This window comes from Microtus oregoni, unplaced genomic scaffold (genome assembly GCF_018167655.1).
Source record: "Microtus oregoni isolate MIOR12 unplaced genomic scaffold, Mior012 000029F_ref0000214, whole genome shotgun sequence".
Classification (NCBI taxonomy): Eukaryota; Metazoa; Chordata; class Mammalia; order Rodentia; family Cricetidae; genus Microtus; species Microtus oregoni.
The window spans coordinates 4,319,717-4,344,803 of NW_024543088.1; the positions used below are offsets into that span (position 1 = coordinate 4,319,717).

A 25,087-nucleotide genomic window follows, 5' to 3' on the forward strand; every position below is an offset into this window, starting at 1 on the left:
GCACACAGGTACCCCCACACATACCCATATGCACAAAGTTAACAGATAAATAAATGCAATAAAATTGTAAATGAAATAAATAATGTTTTATAATGGTTCTAATATTAAACATGTTTAAACAGTCATACAACATTGAAATTGAATTATTTACCTAAATGAATGATATTTGTTGTTACACAGGCTTTAGTACAATGATAATAATTTTTACGATTGAAACAACCAAGTATTTATAGACATAATTTTTCAGGTAAAACCCGTGCATGCTTTGAAATAACACTTCAGCCTACCAAAGGAATCGTTGGCTAACTCTGTATCTAAGGTAAACTCTACCTCTTCCAAAGGCCATGGTGAAAGAAAAGAAAAAAGCAGACAAGAAAGGCGATAAGTCGGCCCGGTCTCCGTCCTCCAATTCGGAAAACCCAGAGGCTTTCAAAGATGGCGCTGGGAAGCAAGAAGTACCTGCTGGTGCCCTCCCAGTATTGGAAATGCCACTCAAGCAGTTGGCTCCCAAAAGAGACTCTGCAAATATGTATCAGAATGAAGATGAAACCCAGTATGAAGAGCCCATCCTGACAAAACTCATTGTGGAAAGGTAACTTTCTTGGGGCTGACAGGGCCAGTCTCTGTTAGCCAAATGTCACATGGAAGTGTGTTTTATTGTTGTTGTTGGTGGTGGTGGTGGTGGTTTTGTCTGTTTGAGACATGGTTTCTCTGTGTATCCCTGGTCATCCTGGAACTCACTCTGTAAACCAGACTGGCTTTGAACTCAGAGATTCGCCTGCCTCTGCCTCCTGAGTGCTGGGATTAAAGGCCTGCACCTCTACCATCACCACCACCTAGCACATACAGTTTTATGATCCTGCAATTCTCTACCTCCAAAAACACTTTTGTGTGTGAGTGTGGAACTCACTGATTTGGTTGGATGGTCTGGCCAGCAAGCTCCAGAGATCCTTGACTCTGTCTCCCCAGCACTGGGATGCTGGAATTACACAGGTGTACAGCAATGCCTAGCTTTTCTTTCCGTTCTTTCTTTTTTTAAATTTTTGTAATATGGGTGTTGATCTCTGAACTCGGTCATTATATTTTCATGGTGTGTGTTTACTGACTGATGTGTGCTCTTGCACCTGACTCGAAGTGGGCACGGGGGATCTGAACTCGGGTCCTTAGGTTTATGTGTCAGGTATTTTATCAACTGAGTCATTTTCCCAGCTCCCTAAAAACCTTTTAAAAACGGTTCTTAAAGATGTATTTCTTTCTAATCTTTATGTATATGAGTGTTTGCTTGCATGTCTGTCTGTGCACATGTGTGCAGTGCCCACAGAAGCCAGAAGAGAGCGTCAGATCCCCTAGAACTGGAGTTACAGGTGGTTGTGAGCCACCACCTGGGAATCCAACCCAGGTTCTCTGCAAGAGCAACCACTGAACCATCACTCCAGTCCTTCAAGAATGTTTTTATCATAGTAAAATGTAGAAAAATCTTTTTGTATACTGTGAAAATGTATCTTTGCCAAGGCACCTTCTGCTTGGTTTAATAAAGAGCTGATAGCCGGGTGGTGGTGGCGCACGCCTTTAATCCCAGCACTCAGGACACAGAGGCAGGCGGATCTCTGTGAGTTCGAGACCAGCCTGGTCTACAAGAGCTAGTTCCAGGACAGGAACCAAAAAGCTACGGAGAAACCCTGTCTCGAAAATCAAAAAAAAAAAAAAAAACAAATAAATAAATAGCTGAATGGCCAATAACTAGGCAGGAAGAGGTTAGGTGGGACTTCTGGGCAGAGAGAGAGAGAAAGAGAGAGAGAGAGAGATGAATCTAAGCAGCAAGAGAGATGCCAGAGGACACAGAGAAGAAACAGGAGGTGCAAGATGAAATAGAGATAAAAAGCCACAAATCAAAATGTAGAAAAATACAAATGGGATAGTTTAAGTTATAAGGGCTAATGGGACATGCCTAAGCTATAGATTGAGCTTTTCATAATTAATTCATGTCATTTTTTTGTGAGCTAGCAGCCCAAAGAACAATTTGTTTTCAGTAAAAATACATAAAATTTGCTATTTTGACCATTTAAAATGTATAATTCAGGGACTAATAAGATGGCCCAGTAGCTGAATTGCTGACCATACAAACGTAAGGACCAAAGTCAGATCCTAGAAACTTAGGTAAACGCCAGGTGAACATGTGGTCCACCAGTCTATAATTCAGGCTTTGGAAGATAGAGACAGGGAATCCCTAGAGCAAACTGGCTAGGAAGACTAGCCATACCGGCAAGCTCAGGGTTTGATTGAGAGACCCTGCCTCATGGGTGAGGTGGAAGAGCAGTAAAGGACGAGTCCAGATCACTTTCATGTGCACACATAAACCATCTCTCTGTAAAAACAGAGAGTTTTTTTAAAAATTGAAATAAATAAGATGTATAGTTTGGGGTATTAAATGCACTCACAGTGTTGTTTTTTGTTTTTGGTTTTGGTTTTTTGGTTTTTTTCGAGACAGGGTTTCTCTGTGGTTTTGGAGCCTGTCCTGGAACTAGCTCTTGTAGACCAGGCTGGTCTCGAACTCACAGAGATCCGTCTGCCTCTGCCTCCCGAGTGCTGGGATTAAAGGCGTGTGCCACCACCGCCCAGCCACTCACAGTGTTTTAAAGCTAGCATTGGGTTCTGTCTCCAGAATATCCTGTCCCTCTTCCCAGACAGAACCCATGTACCACACCGACAGCTGCGTGACCCTGATGTACCATGTGCTCTACCCACACCACTTATGAGTTTGAACTCTATTTCTTTGTAGCTATGAAGGAGAGAAAATCCGAGGACTGTATGAGGGAGAAGGCTTCGCTGTCTTTCAAGGTGGAAACACCTACCATGTAAGTCATAATTACTGGAGCCAGGAAGGCTGGGGGAAGGGGGAGCTGAAAGTCTTAGATTTTCAGGGCTTGAGTGAATTCCTCCGATTCCTCTAAAACCATCAGAACTACCACAGACTGTTTTTATTCTGAACCCCTCCCTCCTGCCTAAGGTAAAGTATGACTCAGTATAACTGACTTATTTTAGGGTGTTTTCCCTGATTTTCAACTATTGGCAAGGCATAGATATGTCACTAGGTAAAAAACTATCATCCATAGGCTCAATGCCAAAGTTGGATGCTTAAGTCCCCCCCACAAAATGCTGTCGTGTTTGCATAGACCCTGCACATACCACTGGGGCTAGAGAGGTGGCTCAACAGTTAAGAACGTTTGTTGCTCTTGTAGAAGAGGACCAGTGTTTGTTTCCCAGCATCAGAATGACAGCTCACAACTACCTGTACCTCCAAATCCAGGGGATGTGATTCTCCCTTCTGGCCTCTGGAAGCACTGCGCTTTCTGTGTGCCACACATGCACACAGATAAAAATAAATCTTGGCCGTGCGGTGGTGGCGCACGCCTTTAGTCCCAGCACTCAGGAGGCAGAGGCAGGCAGATCTCTGTGAGTTCGAGACCAGCCTGGTCTACAAGAGCTAGTTCCAGGACAGGCTCCAAAACCACAGAGAAACCCTGTCTTGAAAAAACAAAACAAAAAAAAATCTTTTAAAAAAAAAAAGAGCCTATGCATATCCTCCCAAGTATTTTGTTGTCGCTTGTCCTTGTGGTGTACTGAGGATGGAATCCAGGGCCTATAGCGACCTGGGTGTGCTACCCAAGTGCCCTGCCACCAACCTGCACCCACTGCCCTCACATATTCCTTGACAATGTCTGCACAATTTACAATACTGAATATAATCCAGATTCTATGGAAATAGTTGTTAGACTGTACCTTTCAGGGGAGATGATCTTTTTTTAAAAAGTACGTGTCTAGTACAGATGCAGTTGTTGTAGTCCTAACTTACATAGTACAGTCTGACTTCTTTCCCCCAAATGTCTTTTATCTGTATTTGGTTCGGTCTACAGATTTAACACAGAGGTTGCTCTAGTTTTAATTGTTAACTTGACATAGCCTAGAGTCACCTAAGAAGGAAGTCTCAGTTGAGGGATCATCCAGATCAATTTGGCTTATAGGCATGTATGTGGGGGATTGTGTTGATCGTTGACTGATGTAGGAGGGACCATATATTTGATATATTAGGTGGTGTTATCCCCTAGGCAGGTGGTCCTGAGTGGTATAAGAAAGCTAGATAATCCAGGAGATGGTGGCACATACCTTTAATCCCAGCACTCAGGAGGCAGAGGCAGGCAGATCTCTGTGAGTTCGAAGCCAGCCTGGTCTACAAGAGCTAGTTCCAAGACAGGCTCCAAAGCTACAGAGAATCCCTGTCTCTTAAAAACAGAAAATAAAGGAAGCTAGATAAGTAAAAGCCATCAGCATTCCTTCGTGGTTTCTGCTTCAAGTTCCCTCTCGAGTTCTGTCCTGACTCAGTGGACTGTGAGCTGGAAGTGTGAGCCAAATCAATCCTCTCTCCAAGTTGCTTTATCACAACAACAGAGATGGAACTCAGGCCTACTGCGATGAGCAGAGCCTCAGGCCTGGGGTAGGGTAGCACAATGGTAGAGCACTTGCCGAACGTGCACAAACCCCTGGCTCCATGCCTGGCACTGCGAAAATAAAAACCGATGAACCCTAAAGAGCACCCTCAGTCTCACTGTCATTTTGCTATAAACACACTCAGGTAGCATGGTTTCTTCTGTTCTTTGAACAGGTCCATCGATTCTTACATGTTAACCACACAATGATAGAGTACAGTTGGAACTGCTTTCACTTATAAATTTTTATGTATTACTCTATGACTTTCATCATTGTAGGACCCACACCAAAATACAAGACAAATTTTTAAAAAACTTGAAGCATACCCAACATTTGTTATTTTAACCCTTTTAAGTAGACAGTCTAGTGGCCTTGAACATATCCACATTATTTGTAGGACACAATTAAGATATTCGTTTTCATTCATTCAGATTATCAGAAATAGGTGTTTATTATGGTAGAATACTTCTTAAAGATTTTTAAATCTTATGTGTATGTGAGCAGATGCCCATGGAGGCCAAAAGAGAGCACTGGATCCCCTTGAGCCTAAATTATGCACACGTACATACATAGCCATACATGTATGTGTCTGTCAGGACACAGACATGTGCACATGAACACTGATCATTTCCAGTAAGAGTATATGTATGTAATATATATACATATATATGTATGTAATATATATATATATAAATTACACACACACACACACACACACACACACACACACATATATATGGCTTCGGTTTGGTTTTATTTTTACAATGTAGGGGATAGGGCCCAGGGCCTTGAACATGCTAGTCAGTCATTCAACCATTGAACTTCATCCTCAGCCCCAATCCTGAAGGATCAAAGTGCAAAATCAAAGGTATTTGGATTCTTTTGGGCCACAGTTCAGATATTTTCCAGGCACTTACTTAGGAGAAAATGCCTCTGGTGATCAGATCTGAGTTTTAAGAGTGTTTTAAACGCCTCCTGGGATCCTTCCTGGCTGGGCTGGATCACCGTGCGGTGTATGCTCAGAGCAGTCACCCTGCTGCTGTCCCAGGCAGCCAGCACACTCCCGTGGGTAAAGGGATGAACAGAATTCCAGTCTCCGATGAGCCGCAGCTCCCGTCTAAGGTCCACTGTTGTTTCTTTCTTAGGGTATGTTTTCAGAAGGGCTGATGCATGGACAAGGGACTTATATCTGGGCTGATGGACTGAAATATGAGGTAAAGCAGCATCATGGGTTAGAGTCAACTGTAGAGTTTAATGGTCAATGTACTACACTATTTTTAAAGAATTCACTTTTATTTTTTAAATTGTGTGTGTGTGTGTGTGTGTGTGTGTGTGAGAGAGAGAGAGAGAGAGAGAGAGAGAGAGAGAGAGAGAGAGCGCTTGTCTGCATGTTGCTATGTCCAGTGAGTTCAAGTCCTCTCAGAGGCCAGAAGAGGCTATTGATTCCTCTGGAGATGGAGTCACATGCAATTGGGATGATATGATATGAATACTGGTAACTGCACTCATGTTCTCTAAAAGAGCAATACATGCTCTTAACTGTTGAACTATCTCTCTAGCCATCTAGATAATACTATTTTTACAAAAGTAAGTTAGGCCAGGCAGTGGTGGTGCACGCCTTTAATCCCAACACTCAGGAGACAGAGGCAGGTAGATCTCTGTGAGTTCAAGGCCAGCTTGGTCTACAGAGTGAGTTCCAGGACAGCTAAGGCTACACAGGGAAACCCTGTTTCAAAAAGCAAAACAAACAAACAAAAAGTAAGTTAGGTTAGGCATGTTGGTGCACACCTTTAATTCCAGCGTTTTGAAGGCAGGCAGATATCTGTGGGTTTGAGGTCAGCCTGGTCTACATAGTGAGTTCCAGGACAGCTAGAACTATATAATGAGACCCTGTCACAAAAAAGCCAACAAACAAAACAAGTAAGTTAGCACAGACAGAACTGGTGTCATGTAATTCCAGCACTTGGGAAGTTGAGGTAGGAGATTTTGAATTCCATGCCATCCTGAGTCTGCACAGTAAGACCCTATTTCAGAAAAAGAAAAACAAATGAGAAGGTTAGGGTTAACCCAGAACCAAAGTGCCGAGCACAGAAGGGTACAGAGACTAACCTGGGTGTTCAGTGTAGTGACTTAATGACTGCATCAGGTGTCTGGAAATCACTGTAGCTGGTTATTTGTTGTTCTAGAGGTGTCCTGTGTGTGTGCAACACACATGGATGGAGTTTGGTGGTAATCTATATGTTCTCTGCATGTATAGCACACAGATGTATGTTTAATTCCCTCATGCTTTGTATAGGCACAGTTTACATAGTCTCTTTTATTCCTTTATTCTTTCCTAAGTAAGCCGTACCCATCCACAGAGATCTGTTTATACTGACTGCACGTATTCCATTATGGGGGTTTCACAAAGACCATCTGGGTTGCTGGGCTGAGGGGAAGTGGGTATTTTTAAACTGACTGTGAGAACTGAGAACAGATTTGCCCTCCAAGAGACAGTGCCAGTTTCAGCTCCCACCCACAAAGCCTGTGAGTGCCTGAAGTGCTGTTCTAGAAATGTCTACCGCAGAGTTACTAATGTCATGGTGTTCGTAAATGGTAGCAGAGATATTTAAGGCACATGCATATAGCACATGCATTCAAATGACAGCTGGGCAGTGGGACAGGAGCTGCAGAGGAATGGGCACAGGAGGGCAGTGTGTTAGGGCCTGGCTTTCTGAGAGAACTCCCTTTCCATGACACACCCACCTAGCCTGCAACCAGCACTCAAGGTTTCTGAGCCCTGAGTGGTGGTTTTGCCAGGCAGGTCCTTCTGCTTCACTGTCTCTGGAAGTTCTCTGGAGGTTGAGGGTTCTCCTTTGCAAGCACAGAATCCTCCACGATCAGCCCAGCAAAGGGAGTTCATGGGTAAGATGGTGGCTCTTGAGACATTCTCAGGTTTATTGAGCCAGGGAGCACCAATATGCTATTTGGCCAATGGCCAACGCCAATGGCTGTGTCCTCTAGTGACTGATGATTATCTAGTGAATTCCTAGTCTTAGAGTTGTGGCAGAGCACCAGCTTAGCACGTGGGGAGCCCACGTTCATTCCCAGCACCACTACCAACATTACCAACAGAACCGCTCTGGGAGAGAACCTCACATCTTTGGGCCATGGCGCACATCACCATGAGCTGCTCACAATGAGGCACCCTCCACCAGCACACAGTGAGGTTTTCAGAAGATGCTCGTAAGGTGGGCCCTTGACGAACACATCTGCAGGATGTTTTGGTGAACCATGGTGAGACAGAGGTTTTCCACGGGTGATCAATACCTGGATGGTCATCCAGACCTCTCCAAGGTAGATCCTGACAGACTAAAGTTAAGGTCAGGATTGGCAGCCACCACATTACCAGGTCACCTGCTTGCTTCTCAGAGCTTTCTTCTTCCTGAACATCCATGCACTGAAAGAACAGGGTGAGAGAGGATGGGGAACACGGAGAAGAGGATGTGAAGGCCACACCCACCACTTCCACAGAAGAACCAGGGGCAGTCAGTAGTGGTCAGGAGACTCTCAAACAGCCCCTGGGTGTGGAGTCCCTTCATTGTCCTCTCCTGTCACTCTGGTGGCCATTTTGTTTTAGGGGGACTTTGTGAAGAATATCCCCATGAACCATGGCGTGTACACATGGCCAGATGGCAGCACATACGAAGGAGAAGTGATCAACGGCATGAGGAATGGATTTGGTATGTTCAAGTGTGGCACACAGCCTGTGTCCTACATAGGCCACTGGTGTCACGGCAAGAGACATGGGAAGGTAGGTGAGGTGTACCCGTGAAAGAATCCCGTCCATGTAAATGTCTACGTGATGTAAACTTAACCATTCATAGCATTGTACAACCATAATCACTAAAAACATTTTCAGCACCATGAAATGAAACATATACATTAGGAAGTCATCCCTCATCCCTCCCACTCCACACCCCTAGCAATTGCTTACCAATCTACTTGCTATATGTATGGGTTTACCTCTTAGACATTGTGTCAGTCAGACGTTTTGGCACTGTGACACAAACCCTTGACAGGCATGGTGGCACACCTTTATTTATTTATTTTATTTATTTATTTATTTATTTAAGATTTCTGCCTCCTCCCTGCCACCGCCTTCCATTTCCCTCCCCCTCCCCCAATCAAATCCCCCTCCCTCCATCAGCCCGAACAGCAATCAGGGTTCCCTGCCCTGTGGGAAGTCCAAGGACTACCCACCTCCATCCAGGTCTAGTAAGGTGAGCATCCAAACTGCCTAAGCTCCCACAAAGCCAGTACGTGCAGTAGGATCAAAAACCCAGTGCCATTGTTCTTGAGTTCTCCAGTAGTCCTCATTATCCGCTATGTTCAGTGAGTCCGGTTTTATCCCATGCTTTTTCAGACCCAGGCCAGCTGGCCTTGGTGAGTTCCCGATAGAACATCCCCATTGTCTCAGTGTGTGGGTGCACCCCTCACGGTCCTGAGTTCCTTGCTCGGGTGGCACACCTTTAATCCCAGCATTTGTGAGGCAAAGGCAGGTATATGTCTGTGAGTTTGAGGTCAACCTGATCTACAGAGCGAGTTCCAGGCCAGCCAAAGGACATAGGGAAACCTTGTCTCAAAAGAAAACAAAACAACCCACCACTACTACCAGCAATAACAACTTAACAGAATCAACCGAGGAAGGAAAAGATAGCTTTTGGCTCACAGTTTCAGAGGGTTCAGTCCATGGCCAATGGTGCTGTTCCTGGCCTATCACATATGACAGTGGTGGAAGCCTGTAGAGACTGCTGCCTCATGGTAGACAGGAGGAAGAGAGATGGAGCCAGCACAAGATGCAACAGCCCCCAAGAATGCACCCCTCAGTGACCTACTCCTCCCCATAGGCCCCAATCTTCTAAAGTTTCCAGAACCTTCCAAAATAACACTGGCAACTGGAAACTAAGTATTAAGCACTGAACTTGTCGGGGACATTTTATATCCAAACTATAACAGTCATTTTTGTATAAATGGAATCAAATAATATGTGACCTTTTGTGCCTAGCTGTTTCACTAAGCATAATATTTTCAAGATTCATCTAAGTTGTGACTTGTGTTGGTAATAGTTGATTGTAAATATGTACTATAATTTGTCTATTCATCTGTTAATGGACATTTGAGCTATTTTCATCTTTTTATTACATTTAATTATATGTGTGTGTACACATGTGCAAGTACACACACAGACACACATACGCACTCCATGATGTGCATGTGGAGGTCGGAAGACAGTTTGTAGACGTTGATTCTCTCTACCATGTGGGTCTAAGGTCACAGGACTAGGAGGAAAGCACCTTTTCCCTGATGAGTTACCTTTGTTTGTTTTGAAACAGGCTCTTACCCTGTATCCCAGGCTGGTCTCCAACTTGGGGGGTGATCTTTCTGCCTCACTGCCTAAGTGTGGGGATTATAGGTATGAGCCACCATGCCTAACTGAAGATGGGATTCTCTATCTGATCCATGCCTTCTTAGAACATTTTATTATTCAGACATGTATTGGTGTGACTAGGAAATGTTCCTCATAGGCTCATGTGTGAGGGACTTGGCCTCTAGCTGATGGTCCTAATTGGGAGTTTCTGGAAAACAGGCATGGTCAATGTGTGAACTTTGGGCCCTATTTATCCCCAGATACCATGAATAAGACCTAACATACTTATAGATAGCAATATCAAGTCTCAATGTCAAAGGGTTGGATGGCCCTGACAGGAGGTGAGACCTAGCTTGAGAAAGCAGGTACTGGGAGCTGGCAATTTGGGAACTAGCTTGTCCCTGGCCCTTTCCTGCTCCTCTGTACTTCCTGTCTGTCACAGATGAGCTGCTCCTGCCAAATGATTACTGCCATGACACTCTGCCTCTCCACTGGCCCCTGACTAACAGAACTGAGGCAGATGGACTGAAATCTCTGAAACCACAAACCAAAATAAGTAATCCCTCCATTGAGTTGTTTCTGCAAGGTGTTTCTCCCCTAAAAACATATGTCTGACTCGCACAAGAAGTGGCTGACTTGTGATGTTGGTGTACACACTTTATGAGTGTTCGTGTGCTTCTTCATGGTGTGCATATGAAGGTCAGAGGACAACCTCGGGTGCATGTCCTCCTCTTTCACCTCATTTGCAGCAGGTCTCTTGTTATTCACGGATGTGTACAGAGTGCTAGCTGCAGCCCTGTGCTCCTGGAGGGTCCCCTGTCTCCATCTCCCATTTCCTAGCAGGAGTGCTGGGATGGCAGTTGTTTACACTGGGTGTCCAGCTTGTTTCTGTGGATTCTGGAATCTGAACTCAGATCCTCCTGCTTGCATAAGAAGCACTTTTACCCACATTTCCCTAGCTCACTTGGTCTGCAAAACCAAAGCATTATGGGTTATGTGTCTTGGCAACTGTGATATTGACTTCTGCATAGTTTATAGTTCTTAGATTTGCATGTCTGATCTTTATGTTTCCAAGAGGATTTGCATCATGAGTCTTGATTTCTCCTAATATTGTTTGTTTTAGGGCTCCATCTATTACAATCAAGAGGGAACCTCTTGGTATGAGGGAGACTGGGTATACAACATCAAAAAGGGCTGGGGAATAAGATGGTAGGTGCAACCTTTCCCTCCACATTTGGGTTGTGGGCGAAAAGCTTTTAGAGGCTCACTTCATTCTCACCCAGGCTAAAGATAAGGTGCAGAAACGACGGAGAACACATTTTCCGTCCAAGTACAGTGGAGATTTCAATTACTCCAGGTAGACTCTCCATAATAATGAAAACGTCCTGTGGGAAACTCGTAAAAACATACTAAGCGTCTGATGGTACATTTCACTCAGTTATAAGTAGAAATTGCCTTCCTCTGTCCTCTGCATTCATCACAGATCACATTCCTGAATGTTTTCTGAGGAACAGCAATATTTTTTGCTTGGTTTTGGAGTGAGCTGATAGTCATTTGTTGTTGTTATTTTCGTTTTGGCAGTGCTAGGGATTGAACCCAAGGCCTGGACATGCTGAGCAAGCCCTCTACCACTGAGCTACAGCCCCTGCCCTGTTGGCTCTTTATGTACAAGTTCTTGCTGACCGTGAACTCCAGAGTCTCCTTTTTCTGCCTCCCAAGGGTTGTAATTACAAACCTGTACCTCATGCCCAGCAGGGCTATATGTTTTTTTAAGATTTTTTTTATTTATGTGTATATGTGTTTGCACATATGTATTGGTGCCTTTGAATCCAGAGGGGTGTGTCAGGTCTCCTCAAGCTGGAATTACAGGTGGTTGTGAATTGTCCATCGGGGATGCTGGGGAATGGAACCCTGGTCCTGTGGAAGAGTAGCAAGTGCTCTTAATTACTGGGCTAGGGAGGTGCATCAGTTGGTAATGGTCATGCCAGGAAAGCATGGGGTCTAACAAATCCCCAGCACTCACATAAGATGCCGGGAATAGCCAGGCAGTGATGGCACACACCTTTAATCCAAGCACTCGGAAGGCAGAGGCAGGTGCATCTCTGAGCTCGAGGCTAGCCTGGTCTACAGAGTGAGTTCGAGGCTAGCCAGGGCTACACAGTGAAACCCTGTCTCAAAGGAAAGTGGGAGAGGGGGAGGGAGAGAATAACTCAGCAGTCAAGAGCACTGGCTGCTCTTCCAGGGGTCCTGAGTTCAATTTCCAGCACCCACATGATGGCTCATAACCATCCATAGTGGGATCTGATGTTCTCTTCTGGCATAGAGTCATACATGGAGACAGAGCACTCATACACATGAATAAATAAATAAATCTTAAAAAAATGCTGGGTATAGTAGCATGTGCCTGTAACCTCAGCACAGGGGAGCAGAGGAGGATCCTTAAAACTTATTAAAAACACCCTATCCCACCAAATTGGTGAGCTTCAGGTTCAGCGAGAGATCCTGTCTCAAAGAATAAAGATGAAAAACAACAGAGGAAATACACCTGGTGTCAGCCTTGGGTCTCCACTCGCACAAGTGCACATACCACATACATGCCCAAAATTGATAGTATTTAGTGATGAAATGTTAATTAATCACAAAACAATAAGAGTTGTTTCTAAAAGATGTAAATCCTCACTCTTTAATAAAGGGAATCATTTCACTCCCTAATATGAATATTTTTTGCCAACCAGGTACTGCTAGTTGTCAGTACTGAGAACAGTGTCCTGGGTTGTATTTTCTGAGAAGTGGTTTTAGGGGTGAGTTGAAGGGCATTAAAGGCAAATGTTGTCTGTGTGAACTAGTTGTTCATCATTGGCTTCTTTGGTCCCAGCTACAAGTCAGGAAACATATATGAAGGCCAGTGGGAAAACAATATGCGTCATGGGGAAGGCAGAATGAGGTGGCTGACCACAAACGAGGAGTACACTGGCCACTGGGAGAAGGGGATCCAGGTAGGCACCTGCCCATCGCCTGGGTCGCAGCCTGAGGTGGGCGGGGCTGACCAGAGTCATACCGTGTGGCAGCTGACATTTAAACACAGCTTCTCTAAGAAACTCGTAATGGATAGTGTTAACTGCCTGCTGGCTCGCAGGATCTAGAGTCACCTGTGAGATGGGCCTCTGGGAGAGCCTGGGATACACTATTTTGATACTTTCATTGATGTGGGAACACCTATCTTAATTGTGGAAGGGACCGTTCCCTGGCCAAGGATCTGTACTCTATTAACTGGAGAAAGCTAGCTGTGCACGCATCCATTGCGCTCTGCCTTGACTAGGGATGCAGTGTGACCCGCTGTCTCAAGCTTCTGCCACTGTAGCCTCCCTGGAGTGACGTCGTCCAAACCCTCCTCCTCCCCCAGGGTGCTTTTGTCGGTTTTTTTTTTTTTAAGGAAAAGATGAAAACATTTTAATATTTTTTTAAAGAGATTGCAATATAATGACACCATATCTTCCTTTTCTTTTCTCCCTCCAAACCCTCTCATATACCAATCCTTTCTGTCTTTCAAATTCTGTGCTTCTTTTTTTTCTTTCTTTTCTTTTTTTATTGAGAAAAGGAGAAAAAAAAACAAAAACAAGTTTCCACCTCCTCCCAGCCTCCCATTTCCCTCCCCCTCCTCCCACCCTACGCCCCATCCTCCCACCCTTGTCCCCCTCCCCCCACTCCTTTCCCCCTCCCTCTCCAGTCCAAAGAGCAGTCAGGGTTTTCTGCCCTGTGTTAAGACCTAGGACCTCCCACCTCCGTCCATATCTAGGAAGGTGAACATCCAAACTGGCTAGGCTCCCACAAAGCCATCACATTACGTAGGATCAAACCCCCATGCCATTGTCCTTTGCGTCTCATCAGCCCTCATTGTTCGCCATGTTCAGAGAGTCCAGTTTTATCCCATGCTTTTTCAGTCACAGTCCAGCTGGTCTTGGTGAGCTCTCAGTAGATCAGCTCCACTGTCTCAGTGGGTGGGTGCATCCCTCGTGGTCCCGACTTCTTTGCTCATGTTCTCCCTCCTTCTGCTCCTCATTGGGACCTTGGGAGCTCAGTCCAGTGCTCCAGTGTGGGTCTCTGTCTCTATCTCCATCCATCACCAGATGAAGGTTCTATGATGATATGCAAGATATTCGTCAGTATTGCTCTAGGATAGGGTCATTTCAGGTTCCCTTTCCTCAACTGCCCAAGGAACTAACTGGGGACCTCAGCTTGGGCACCTGGGAGCCCCTCTAGGGTCAGGTCTCTTGCCAACCCTAAAGTGGCTCCCTTAACTAAGAATTGTGGTTCCGTGCTTCCCTGTCCAACCTTCCTTTATCCCAATCCTCCTGTTTTCCCAAGGCCCGACCTCCTTCCCTTCTCCCTTTTCTCGCCCCATCTCCCCTTACCCCCATCCCACCCCACCCCCAAGATCCCAATTTTCTCCCCGGCAATTTTGTCTACTTCCCTTAGCCAAGAGGATAACTATATGTTTTTCCTTGGGTTCCCCTTCTTACTTAGCTTCTTTAGATTCACCTATTGTAGACTCCGTGACCCTTATTTATGGCTAGAAACCAATTATGAGTGAGTACATCCCATGATCATCTTTTTTGGGTCTGGGATACCTCACTCAGGATAGTGTTTTCTATTTCCATCGGGGTGTTTTATCTCAGCAACAGAGGAGAAGCTAGAACAAAACCCAAAGTTGCGATTTACTGCCCTCCACCACACTTGGTAGTCGCTGTTCTATCTATTATTTAGTCTTCTGTAATGGTCTCATGCAGCTTTCTTTGATCCAGCCTACAAGATAGATGCTATTTCCTTTTTACAATTTTATAAAGGGCTCAAACCATTTGCCATAGGTCTAAAGACAGCTAGTAGTTGGCTGAGCTGAAGCTGAGCCCAGCCCTGGTTCTAGGTCCGTGTGCTCTACCCCTTCAAATTATCAGTGTCTTTGCCATAATCTGAGTGTAGGTAAAGGGGGGGCATTCTGAGGATTGTATGCTGACAAGGTGTTTCCTTTTCAGAACGGCTTTGGAACATACACATGGTTTCTAAAGAGAATCCCCAACTCTCAGTATCCTTTGAGAAACGAATACATAGGAGCATTTGTAAACGGATTCCGTCACGGACATGGGAAGTTTTACTATGCCAGTGGAGCAATGTATGAGGGAGAATGGGTTTCCAACAAAAAGCATGGCAGGGTGAGCATAGCTGGTGAAATATGGTGAGGGTGTGTCTGGTAAGCTGCATTTCATTTTGTAAAGATAACTATTTTAGTTAGGTGATGACATGCATTTAGAGCTACTTATAACACCTACTTCCTGGGTATCAGAAATGAATTAATCAGTTTTTGTTATATGTGTATACAAATAAATGAGGGTGCTAGTTGCAAGTTACCATCTAGCTTAAATTTTCATATATAATGGCAAGGTGGGCTTTGGGGCTGGCTTGCACTATTAACTTAGTGACGTCAGCACTTCCTATCTACCCACTTGACAGCTTTACCCTTGTGTTGCCCCTCTCCCATGATTCCAGGCTTCACATTGCACACCCACTAAGAAAAGGAAAAGCAACTCATTTCCCAGAGCTGAACTGGGTCGTCTGTCCACCTCACTCAGTGCTTACCATCCTGGGGTTGACAGATAGCAGGGAAGTTGGTACCTACTGAGATGGGCCCTCTGCTGGCCGTTCAGAAAGTTAATAAGTTTATTCTGTGGCCTGGAGGTGATTAAACTTGGGGAGAGATTGGAAAAAGAGGAAGAGGAGGAGAGAAGGAGGAACCCTGATATGAAACCCAATGGACGATGATTCTTCGTGATCTAAGTACATATCTTCAAAACATCCAAACCCTTGAAAACTCCCCTGATGAACACTGAATAATACCTCTCCCGCACCATCTGACATTGTGTTCCATAGGGCAAGATAACTTTCAAGAACGGACGAGTGTATGAAGGTCTGTTTTCCAATGACCACATTGCACAGTACCTTGAAAATGAAATCGATTACACACGCAGCCTGGACCGTCGGTCAGATGTCTCCCAAAGGAGCCGGCCGCCTCGGGGATCTTCTGCCAGTACTGATAGGGAGCCTGGTGGGTGAAAGTAAACTAATATCTTTTATTTATGTATTTATTTGTTTGCTTTTCTTTTTGAGACAGAGTTTCTCTGTGTAACAGTCCTGGCTATCCTGGAAGTCACTTTTGTAGTCCAGGCTGGCCTTGAACTCACTGACTAGCCAAGAATGACCTTGAACTCCTGACCCTCCATCCTCCACCTCCCAAGTGCAGGATGGCAGGAGTGCACCACTGTGCCCAGTTTATGTGGTGCTGGAGATGGCACCAGGGCTTTATGTGTGTGAGCTAAGCCCTCTACCAGCTGAGCTGCATTACTGTGGGAACTGCTAGTGCTCTACCACTGAACTGTTTCCACGCCCTCCTTTTGAACTTTTCATCTAAAAATGTCTCTATTTGCTGTTTGTGTGTATGCATGTGGTCATCAGAGGACAACTTGGGGAAGCCCATTTGTCCTTTCACCCCGTAGGTCCCAGGGATCAAACACAGGTCATTCACTTTGGCAGTAAACATCTTTCCTTACTGAGCCATCACAGTGACCCTTATTTTTTAATTTTGAAAAGGAGTATAAGCTGTCCAGGCTGTCCTTAAAGTTTCTCTGTAGCACAGGCTGGTCTTGAACATAGAATCCTCCTGCCTCAGCTTCCTTGGCGGCTGGTGCATAGCCTGTGCCGCAATGCATGGTTGTTGAGCACTCTTCAATCACATTTTGATAAACAACCATTCTGATGTGACAACGAAAGGATTTCTTTGAAAGATTTATTTATATTTATGTACATGTCCATGTCTGTGGTGCTCTCAGAGACCAGAAGAAATTGCTGGACCCCCTAGAGCTGGAGCTACAGACAGTCATGAGTGGCCTGTCATGGGTGCTAGGAACTAAACTCAGGTCCTCCGAAGAGCAGCCAAATCCTTGAGCTGCCTTCTTTCCAGCCCACATTATCATTGCTTTTCACAGTCTTCCCCCATATTTGCTTCATTCATTAGAGACCCTGCGAAAGTTGGACGGCAGCAAAAGCCATTCTGTGTTAGGATCCAGTATTGAACTGGACTTAAATTTGTTACTGGACATGTACCCTGAGGAAACCCAAGAAGAAGAAAAGAAGCAGGTAAAATCCCCTTTACCATTATACATTTTAGGCACTGTTTCTGTCTGCTGCGTTCCTGGGGGATGCTCTCTCTAGACCATCTCAATCTGCACAGGAACCCTGTAGTGAGCAGGTTTTGTGAGAGGGAAGCACTCAGTGGCATTGCCTAGGGCCTCAGAGCCAACTGAAGCCCAGGACTGTGATCACCTCCCATTCATGGAAGGTGGGGTCAGAAAATTCTGGACTCCCTAGGAATCAAGAAACCTATTGTGGGACTGGAGAGATGGCTCTGTGAGGAGTATTTGTTGCTTTTGGAGAGAACCTGGCTTTGGTTCCTAGCACTAACATGGTGGCTCATAACCATCTGTAACTCAGTTCCAGGGGATTCTGTGCCTTTGGACTAGTCACATACATGTTACACATAGGTACATGCAGGCAAAACACTTAATACATGAAAAATAGAATAAATAAATCTAAAAATAATAAAAGAGGCAGGAGAAAGAAGCCTACTATGCTGGATATGAGAGATAGCCCAGTGGTTAAGAGCTGCTCTTCCAGAAGCCCCAGGTTCAATTCCCAGCACCTACACAGTAGCTAACAAGCAGCTGTAACTCCAGTTACAGGGGCTCCAATACCTTCTAGCTCCACTGGTGCTGTGTGCTTATGGTGTACTGACATATGTTCAGGAAAACATCTATACACGTAAACATTTAAAAATCTAAAAAAGAAAAGAGACCCACTGTGCATGATGGCAAATACTGTAATCCCAGCCAATGTGGGTGCTAGGAACTGAGCTCAGGCCCCCTTACCCTCTGAGCCATCTCTCCAGCCTCTTAGTTTTGTTCTAATGAGGCACAGTTGGGTCCCATGCGCGACCTCCTTTTCAGGTGGAATACGCAGTCCTGAGGAACATTTCAGAGTTAAGGAGAATCTACTGCTTCTACAGCGGCCTCGGGTGTGACCACTCTCTGGATAACACCTTTCTCATGACCAAGCTTCACTTCTGGAGATTTCTGAAAGACTGTAGGTTTCACCATCACAATATCACCCTTGCAGATATGGACAGGGTGCTAAGTGGTGAGTATCCCGGGTTCTCGTCCTCTCTCGGTTACTGCTACCTGGAAACAAGCCAAGAAGTGGTGAGAGAGAATATGGGGAGATGGCTCAGTGTGAGGAACAAACGCGTCTGCCCAAACCCAAACCAATAGACATAGAGACAAAAGGATACAGTGGACGTGAGGCTTTTAATAACAATCTTGCAAGATTGGGTATCTGTTCTTATGGGTCATTGTAAAAGAGGGAATGGAAAGATTCCGAGAGCCAAAGGTAGTGGACATCTATAGTGAAAAGGAATTTGCCAGGCATGATAGGGCCACTGCACATGCAAACTCACAGCAGCTGCAACTGCATGGCAAGACCTGCATAAGGCCAAGCCAGCCCAGATTCCAACACAGATGGGGAGGGGCCCATGAAATCTCACCCCTAGCTGAAGAGCCGTTAGCAACTGATGGCTGCTGAAGGAGGGAGAGTCAGTTTGCTTCAGGGATGTGGTCCTTGACCAGCTAACCATAGTCAAGTAGATGGTCTTATTCCCACTCACATAGAGGCAGCATTAAGGGAACTCAGTGGGTTTTAAAAAGAAGCACATGAAGTTGGTGATGGGGATAATAGGAGAGGAATTGGAGGGCAGGAAATAAGGGTATGTGTTTGATGAAGCACATTATATACATGCATGAAATTATCTTTTGGAGGAGTCTTTCAAGACAGGGTCTTTCTGTGTAACAGCCCTGTCTGGCCTGGAACTCCCTGAGATCCACCTGCCTCTTGTAAATGTCTCATAATGTAACTGGAGCTCTTCTGCACAGTAGCGATCTCACCAACAGTTTTCTTTCAGTCTATAATGGCATACCAATCGAAGAAATCCACTCTCCATTCAGAACTATACTCTTAAGAACATTCCTCAATTACCTCCTCCAGTTGGCTCACCACATCCATCACAAAGAGTTCCAGTAAGTGCCATGTCTGTGTCTCTGTATATCCTTGCATGGGGACCCAGTAAGTGCCACTTCTGCATCCCTGCACTTCCCTGCACTGTATGGGGACCCAGTAAGTGCCACATCTGCATCCCTGCACATCCCTGCAGTGAACAGGGACCCAGTAAGTGCCACATCTGCATCCCTGCACAGGGACCCAGTAAGTGCCACGTCTGCATTCATGCACGAGGACCCAGTAAGGGCCACATCTGTGTCCCTGCACATCCCTGCAGGGAACCCAGTAAGTGCCATATCTGCACATCCCTGCACGTTCCTGCACTGCATAGGGACCCAGTAAGTGCCACATCTGTGTTCCTGCCAGGGGACCCAGTGGACCCTCTTTTCAACAGTAGCCATGGTCGTTTTCACAAAGCTTTTCTATTGAGTTCAACTGCAATGCCTGGGTGCAGGATGGAGTTGGGAACCCCCATCTGAGTTGTTTTAGTTCTGTAAATGTAGCACAAATAATAAAAACCAGAGACAGATATTGGTGTTCAACCTAAAGATCAGAAAAGCAAAACAGCTAGCCACTGGCTCTTACCTCTACCTCAGACAGAAGTGGGCGAGATCCTGTCTCCAGGAATCCTGAGGACTCCATGCTCAGTTCCTGTCTCTTCCCTTTATACTTTTCTCTCTGCCCAGCCATATCACTCCTGTCGCCACCTCCCTAGTGCTGAGATTATAAAGGCATGTGACTCCCAAACGCTGGGATTAAAGGTGTGAGCCACTGTCCCCCACATGGCAGCTCACAACTGTCTGTAACTCCAGTTCCAGAGAATCCAAAATCTTCACACAGGCATACCATTAAGCAAAATACCAATCACTGCTCATAAAAATAATTTTTTTTATTTTTTCGAGACAAGGTTTTTCTGTAGCTTTGGTGCCTGTCCTGGAACTAGCTCTTGTAGACCAGGCTGGCCTCGAACTCACAGAGATCTGCCTGCCTCTTCCTCCCGAGTGCTGGGATTAAAGGCGTGAGCCACCACCACCCGGCAAAATAAATTATTTTTTTAAAAAAAGAAATTAAGATCATCCTTAATGAGTTCAAGGCCAGCCTGAGCTACATAAGAGCCTGTCTCTCTTTCTTGGTCTTTCTATGTGTTTGTATGTATATTAACATAGCCTTATAACTACATAACTAGATTTTCAGAAGTGTTGGCATTAAGTACATTGAATTCCTATGTATCCTGCACCCGGGTTTCCCTAGCACCAACCTCTTACCATAGTCGATGCATCCAGAGCAAGGACCCAGCACTGCACAGTGTCATTGAATTCAGAGCCTCCTCTCAAACATGATGGAAGGTGCGGACTGAAACCTGAGACCACGCATGCTAGGCAGAATTCTACTATTGAGCTGCATCCCCAGCCAAAAGTTGCCCTTTTCCATGGTCCCTTTTCTATCCCAGGAGCTCACACTACATTTTGCCTCCAAAGTATCTCAGTATGTCAGTCTGTGACAGTTACACAGTCTTTCACAACCTCCCCATCTTAAAAAAAAATGCTCATTGGTTATTTTGTGAAGTGTCTCACAGTTTGGGTTTCCCACAATTACACTGAGGTGAGGTGAAAGATTTGGGGCAGAATACTAGATTTGAACTTTTTAGATCATTTTGTGCATGTTTATGGTATGTGTGTAGTGTGTGTGTGTGTGTGTGTGTGTGTGTGCAGGCACAAGTGTGTCAAGGCATGCATGTGACAGTCAGAGGACCATCTCATGTACCAGTCCTCACTTCCCACCTTGTTTGACACAGATCCCTTTGTCATTGCCAGTGTGTACACACACTAGCTGGCCTGCAGGATTCCGGGGATCCTCCTGTTACTGTCCCCCATCTGTAGAGCTCTGGAATTTCAGACACATGCTTTTACATCAGCTCTGTACATTCCAGGTCCTTGGGCTTGCACAGCAAGTGCTTTTCCAACCGAACCTACCTTCTCCTCACAAAACAGTATTGGCAGCACCTAACTTCACTATGACTTATGACTAGTGCTCACAGAGTGAAGTGTTGCCAGTAGATTTCTCTGCTATAAACTTATTCTATTTCCCTTTCTTAATTCTATTTGGGGTTTTTTTTTTTTTTTTGGTTTTTCGAGACAGGGTTTTTCTGTAGCTTTGGAGCCTATCCTGGAGCTAGCTCTTGTAGACCAGGCTGGCCTCAAACTCACAGAGATCCGCCCGCCTCTGCCTCCTGAGTGCTGGGATTAAAGGAGTGCGCCACCACCGCCCGGCTCTTAGTTCTATTTGTTAGAAGCCAGTTTTGTCACGTCTAGCCCACTCTTCAGAAGAGGGAAGGTAAGCTCCATCTCCTGGAATAATTAATTATGGTATCTTTTTCATCATAGGAACAGAAGCCCATCACTCTTTTTGTGTTTTACAAAACTGATGACTGAGAACATTCATCCACATGCCTGCCAGGTAAAAGGTAAATACAAAAATAATAGGATTATATTTATTCTAATCTAGCTAGCCAGCTTGCCCGAGAGTTCCATCTGCCTCTAGGGTTTTAGGCAGGTTTCTATGTCATATGCTTTTTGGGTACTAGGGTCCTCATGTTTGCACAACAGAGTTTTTTTTCCACTGAGCCATCTCCCCAGCCCTGTAATCACTTCTGGATGTTGTATTTTTAGGTCATTTATTCAGTGAGCAACAGCGGACGCTCTACTCAATGAATTATATCGATAAGTGTTGGGAGATTTACACGACCTACTGCAGACAAAACGAAGCCCCGCCCTATGAGCTAACAATGAAGATGAGGTATTTCCTCTGGATGCTGAAAGTGAGCTTAATAACTCTCAGGGTTGATGTTGCCTTTATGTTGATAGGCACTTTGATTTTAATTAAAATAAATCAATGCTGCATAATTAAAGAGGTGAAGATCTGGGGTGACGGTTCAGGGCCACCAAATGCTTACAAGTCTCCTTTCACAGAAGGAGACAGATAGCAAAGGTAAGGGCCCAGGGGTGTGTGCCTGGCGTGCTCCCAGAACAGGGAAGAGGAAGCCCTGAGCACATGTGGCCATGCAGAGGAAGGGACAAAAAGCATCGTATCTACTATTGATTCAGGGTGTGTGTGTGTGTGTGTGTGTGTGTGTGTGTGTGTGTGTGTGTGTTAGCAAGCACATTTACCACTCAGGCATCTTGTCAGCCCTAATTATCACTAAAGAGACAACACTAGGGCTGTAGATATAGCTCAGTGACAGAGCACTGGCTGCTTCTGCAGAGGGGCCTGAGTTCAGTTCTCAGCACTCACACAGCAGCTCACAGTCATCTGTAGCTCCAGTTCCATGGGATCTGATGCCTTCTCTTGACCTCCTCCCTGGGCATCAGGTGTGGCTATGGTGCAATACATTCATGCAGACAAAACACTCATATACAGAAAATAAAATAAATATAAAAATTTTAGCTGGTCAGAACTGGAATGTACCTTGTCCATGGAATATTTGCCTATGGCAAAACAGTTCCCAGCACTGCAAAACAAAAATTGTTGCTCATCAAACAGTAGTTTTAAAATGTATTACTTTGGAAGCCAAGCATGGTGTTAAATTCCTATAATCTCAGCACTTGGGAGGCCAAGGCAGGAAGATCAGGAGTTCAAGATCAGTCTATACTACCTAGTAAGATCCTGTGTCAAAACAACAGAAAACAAAGTCATTAGTTTGAAAAACAATTGACATGTTTTGTATACATGTTCTCAAACTGACTGCTGCTAGCTTTGTTCCAAAATATTTTAAATTTGTACTTGTGGGAATATAAATAATGAGTTGGAAATAAATGTTAGTGAGAGAGTATTTAGGAACTTAACAGAATTATATATATATGAAAAGTGACAAAATCCTATTGTCTAAATTTAGGGAAATGTGTTTAAAATATATGTTTTGGGGTAAAATATTATGCTGCTGTTTGTTCCCTTCTTTCCTGTGTTCCTTTTTTCTGAAGAAGCAGTCATTCGTCCCTGCAGAGGTGGGCACGCTGGCTTGATGACTGTGTCCTCACAGTCAGGTTCAGCATCTTCTTTTCCCCACAAGTCCACGAAAGTGGCAGCTAGAAACAGAGACTTGCTTAGGTTCAGATGTTTGTGTTCTGCAAAGCCACAGGGGTTACTAGTCTTTCCCATTATGTTTCCTGTTAGTGCTGAGGGATTCATCAGTGGCTCATGCCACTGATCCTTTGTTTTCCATAAACCTTTACTGGTGGCCTTCGCAGCCCCCGTGGTCATACCTCACTGGCTAAATAATGTCCACTGTTTCGCTAGAGACAGTACAATGATAACTTTCTGTATCATTTCTTTTACATTGGTTAAGAATTTTTTAGATCTAGGTATACATGTGTGTACCTGTGTGTGAGTATATGGCATTGCATGCATGTGCCCTTGAAGGCCAAAAGACTGGAGCTGGAGTCACAAGTGATTAAGCCATGTAATATGGGTGCCGGCCAGCAAGCCTCAGGGATCTACCCTCCTCCATGTCCCTACACTGGGATTATATGCCGCTGTGTGCTGGCTTTTTACATGGATGGTAGGGATGGAGCTCAGGTCCTCACGCTTGCACAGCAAGCATGTTACTGACAGAGCCATCTCCCCAGCCTCCCTATAATTCTTATCTAAAGAAGGGTCTTTCTTTGTACCCCAGGCTGGCCTCAGATCCTCGTACCTCAACCTCCAAAAGAATCAGTTTTTAAGCTACTGACTTCTGGATACATTTTTCTCAAGGTGTTATGTTGCTGTCATGGACATTAAAATCTATACCCACGTGCACTTATAGGCATCTGTTTGGTGCCATCTTTTCACAGGACTTTAGGATGATAAACAAGGACTTAACCGCGACCAAATTTATGACTGTGATAGCAGAGGACAACCCTTTTGTGTATGACGGAACTGACAGCAACTTTGAACTTGAGGTTTGTAAACCATTGCTACAAATGGTGCAGATCCAGTTTAAGCTGCATGTGTCTTATGCTTTATGTATATAAAAAAAGTGGGATATGCGTATATACAGTTACCTTTTCAAAAACCAGAGACTAATATTAGAAAGGGCCTGGGGAGACGGCTGCATTGGTGCCGTGCTTGCTGTGCAAGCGTGAGGGCCTGAGTTCAGATCCTGTCTCCAGCGCCCACATAAAAAGGCCAGGTGTGGTGGTGCATGCTTGTGATACCAGTGCTGGGGAGGGGGAAACAGGAGGATCCCTAGCGCTTGCTGGTCAGCCAGCCTAACTGAATCAGCGAGCCAATGAGAGACCCCATTTCAAAGAGCAAGGTGGGGAGCAGTAAAGAAAGACACCCCGTGTCATCCTCTGGCCTTCCCACTCATCTATGTGTTGTGGTACACATATGCACATATGCAGAAGGAATAACAAATAAGAAATCGCCAGTCAATCCCTGGTGCACTCTGGAGTGTCAGAGTCAATGAGACCTCCCTATGCTTCCTATCGTTGCAGCTGGTTTTCCTGGAATTCTTTGAAGCTCTCTTATGCTTCTCACTCTGCTGCATTTTTGACCGGATGACTAGATCCTATTTAAAAGTTCCATATGATGATGCTACTGGAAACCGATACGGCAGCATTCACACAATACTCAACCAGGTGACAGACAATATGGTAGAGTTTATAAAGCAGGGGATGACTTCAACCTGGAGCAGCTAGACTCTCACCAAAACTGTCTCAAGTTTCTAACATATATATACTTCCCAGAGATAACTGAGGACTGGGAACATGTACATTGTCTTTCACTGTTGGAAGGAGTGCGTGGTTTTGTTGTCAAGTTAGCAGAAATCTGTTTCTTGGTGTTAGCCACAATAGTGAAAATAGCACAGTGAAGGTCAGTATGGAAAGCAGCTGGACAGCTGAGAAAATCTGAGGCAAGCTTGGTGTGCCGAGGGGAAAGCCCACCCGACAACAAAGATGCCAAGAAACAGGTCCTGGGTGTGCATGTAACACTGAGCAGCCCCCTGAGCATAGGGACATCCATGGAAATTGAGATATAACAATTTCTTTCTTTCTTTTT

The 25,087-nt window shown here is 45.0% G+C and overlaps 1 protein-coding gene across 1 annotated transcript in view; it reads left to right on the top strand.

The window, feature by feature from the left end:
* The first annotated feature begins 344 nt into the window (after positions 1 to 344).
* The window catches only part of LOC121465104 (radial spoke head 10 homolog B), a 50,125-nt gene continuing 25,382 nt past the window's right edge, over positions 345 to 25,087 (top strand). Inside the window, exons 1-15 of the mRNA XM_041678284.1 lie at positions 345 to 592; positions 2,780 to 2,855; positions 5,631 to 5,699; positions 8,105 to 8,278; positions 11,019 to 11,104; positions 12,771 to 12,891; positions 14,926 to 15,102; positions 15,818 to 15,932; positions 16,929 to 17,080; positions 17,947 to 18,136; positions 18,954 to 19,068; positions 21,433 to 21,512; positions 21,718 to 21,866; positions 23,878 to 23,985; positions 24,523 to 24,666. Coding sequence (XP_041534218.1) covers positions 345 to 592; positions 2,780 to 2,855; positions 5,631 to 5,699; positions 8,105 to 8,278; positions 11,019 to 11,104; positions 12,771 to 12,891; positions 14,926 to 15,102; positions 15,818 to 15,932; positions 16,929 to 17,080; positions 17,947 to 18,136; positions 18,954 to 19,068; positions 21,433 to 21,512; positions 21,718 to 21,866; positions 23,878 to 23,985; positions 24,523 to 24,666 — 2,004 coding nt within the window. The remainder of the gene's footprint in view (positions 593 to 2,779; positions 2,856 to 5,630; positions 5,700 to 8,104; positions 8,279 to 11,018; positions 11,105 to 12,770; positions 12,892 to 14,925; positions 15,103 to 15,817; positions 15,933 to 16,928; positions 17,081 to 17,946; positions 18,137 to 18,953; positions 19,069 to 21,432; positions 21,513 to 21,717; positions 21,867 to 23,877; positions 23,986 to 24,522; positions 24,667 to 25,087) is intronic.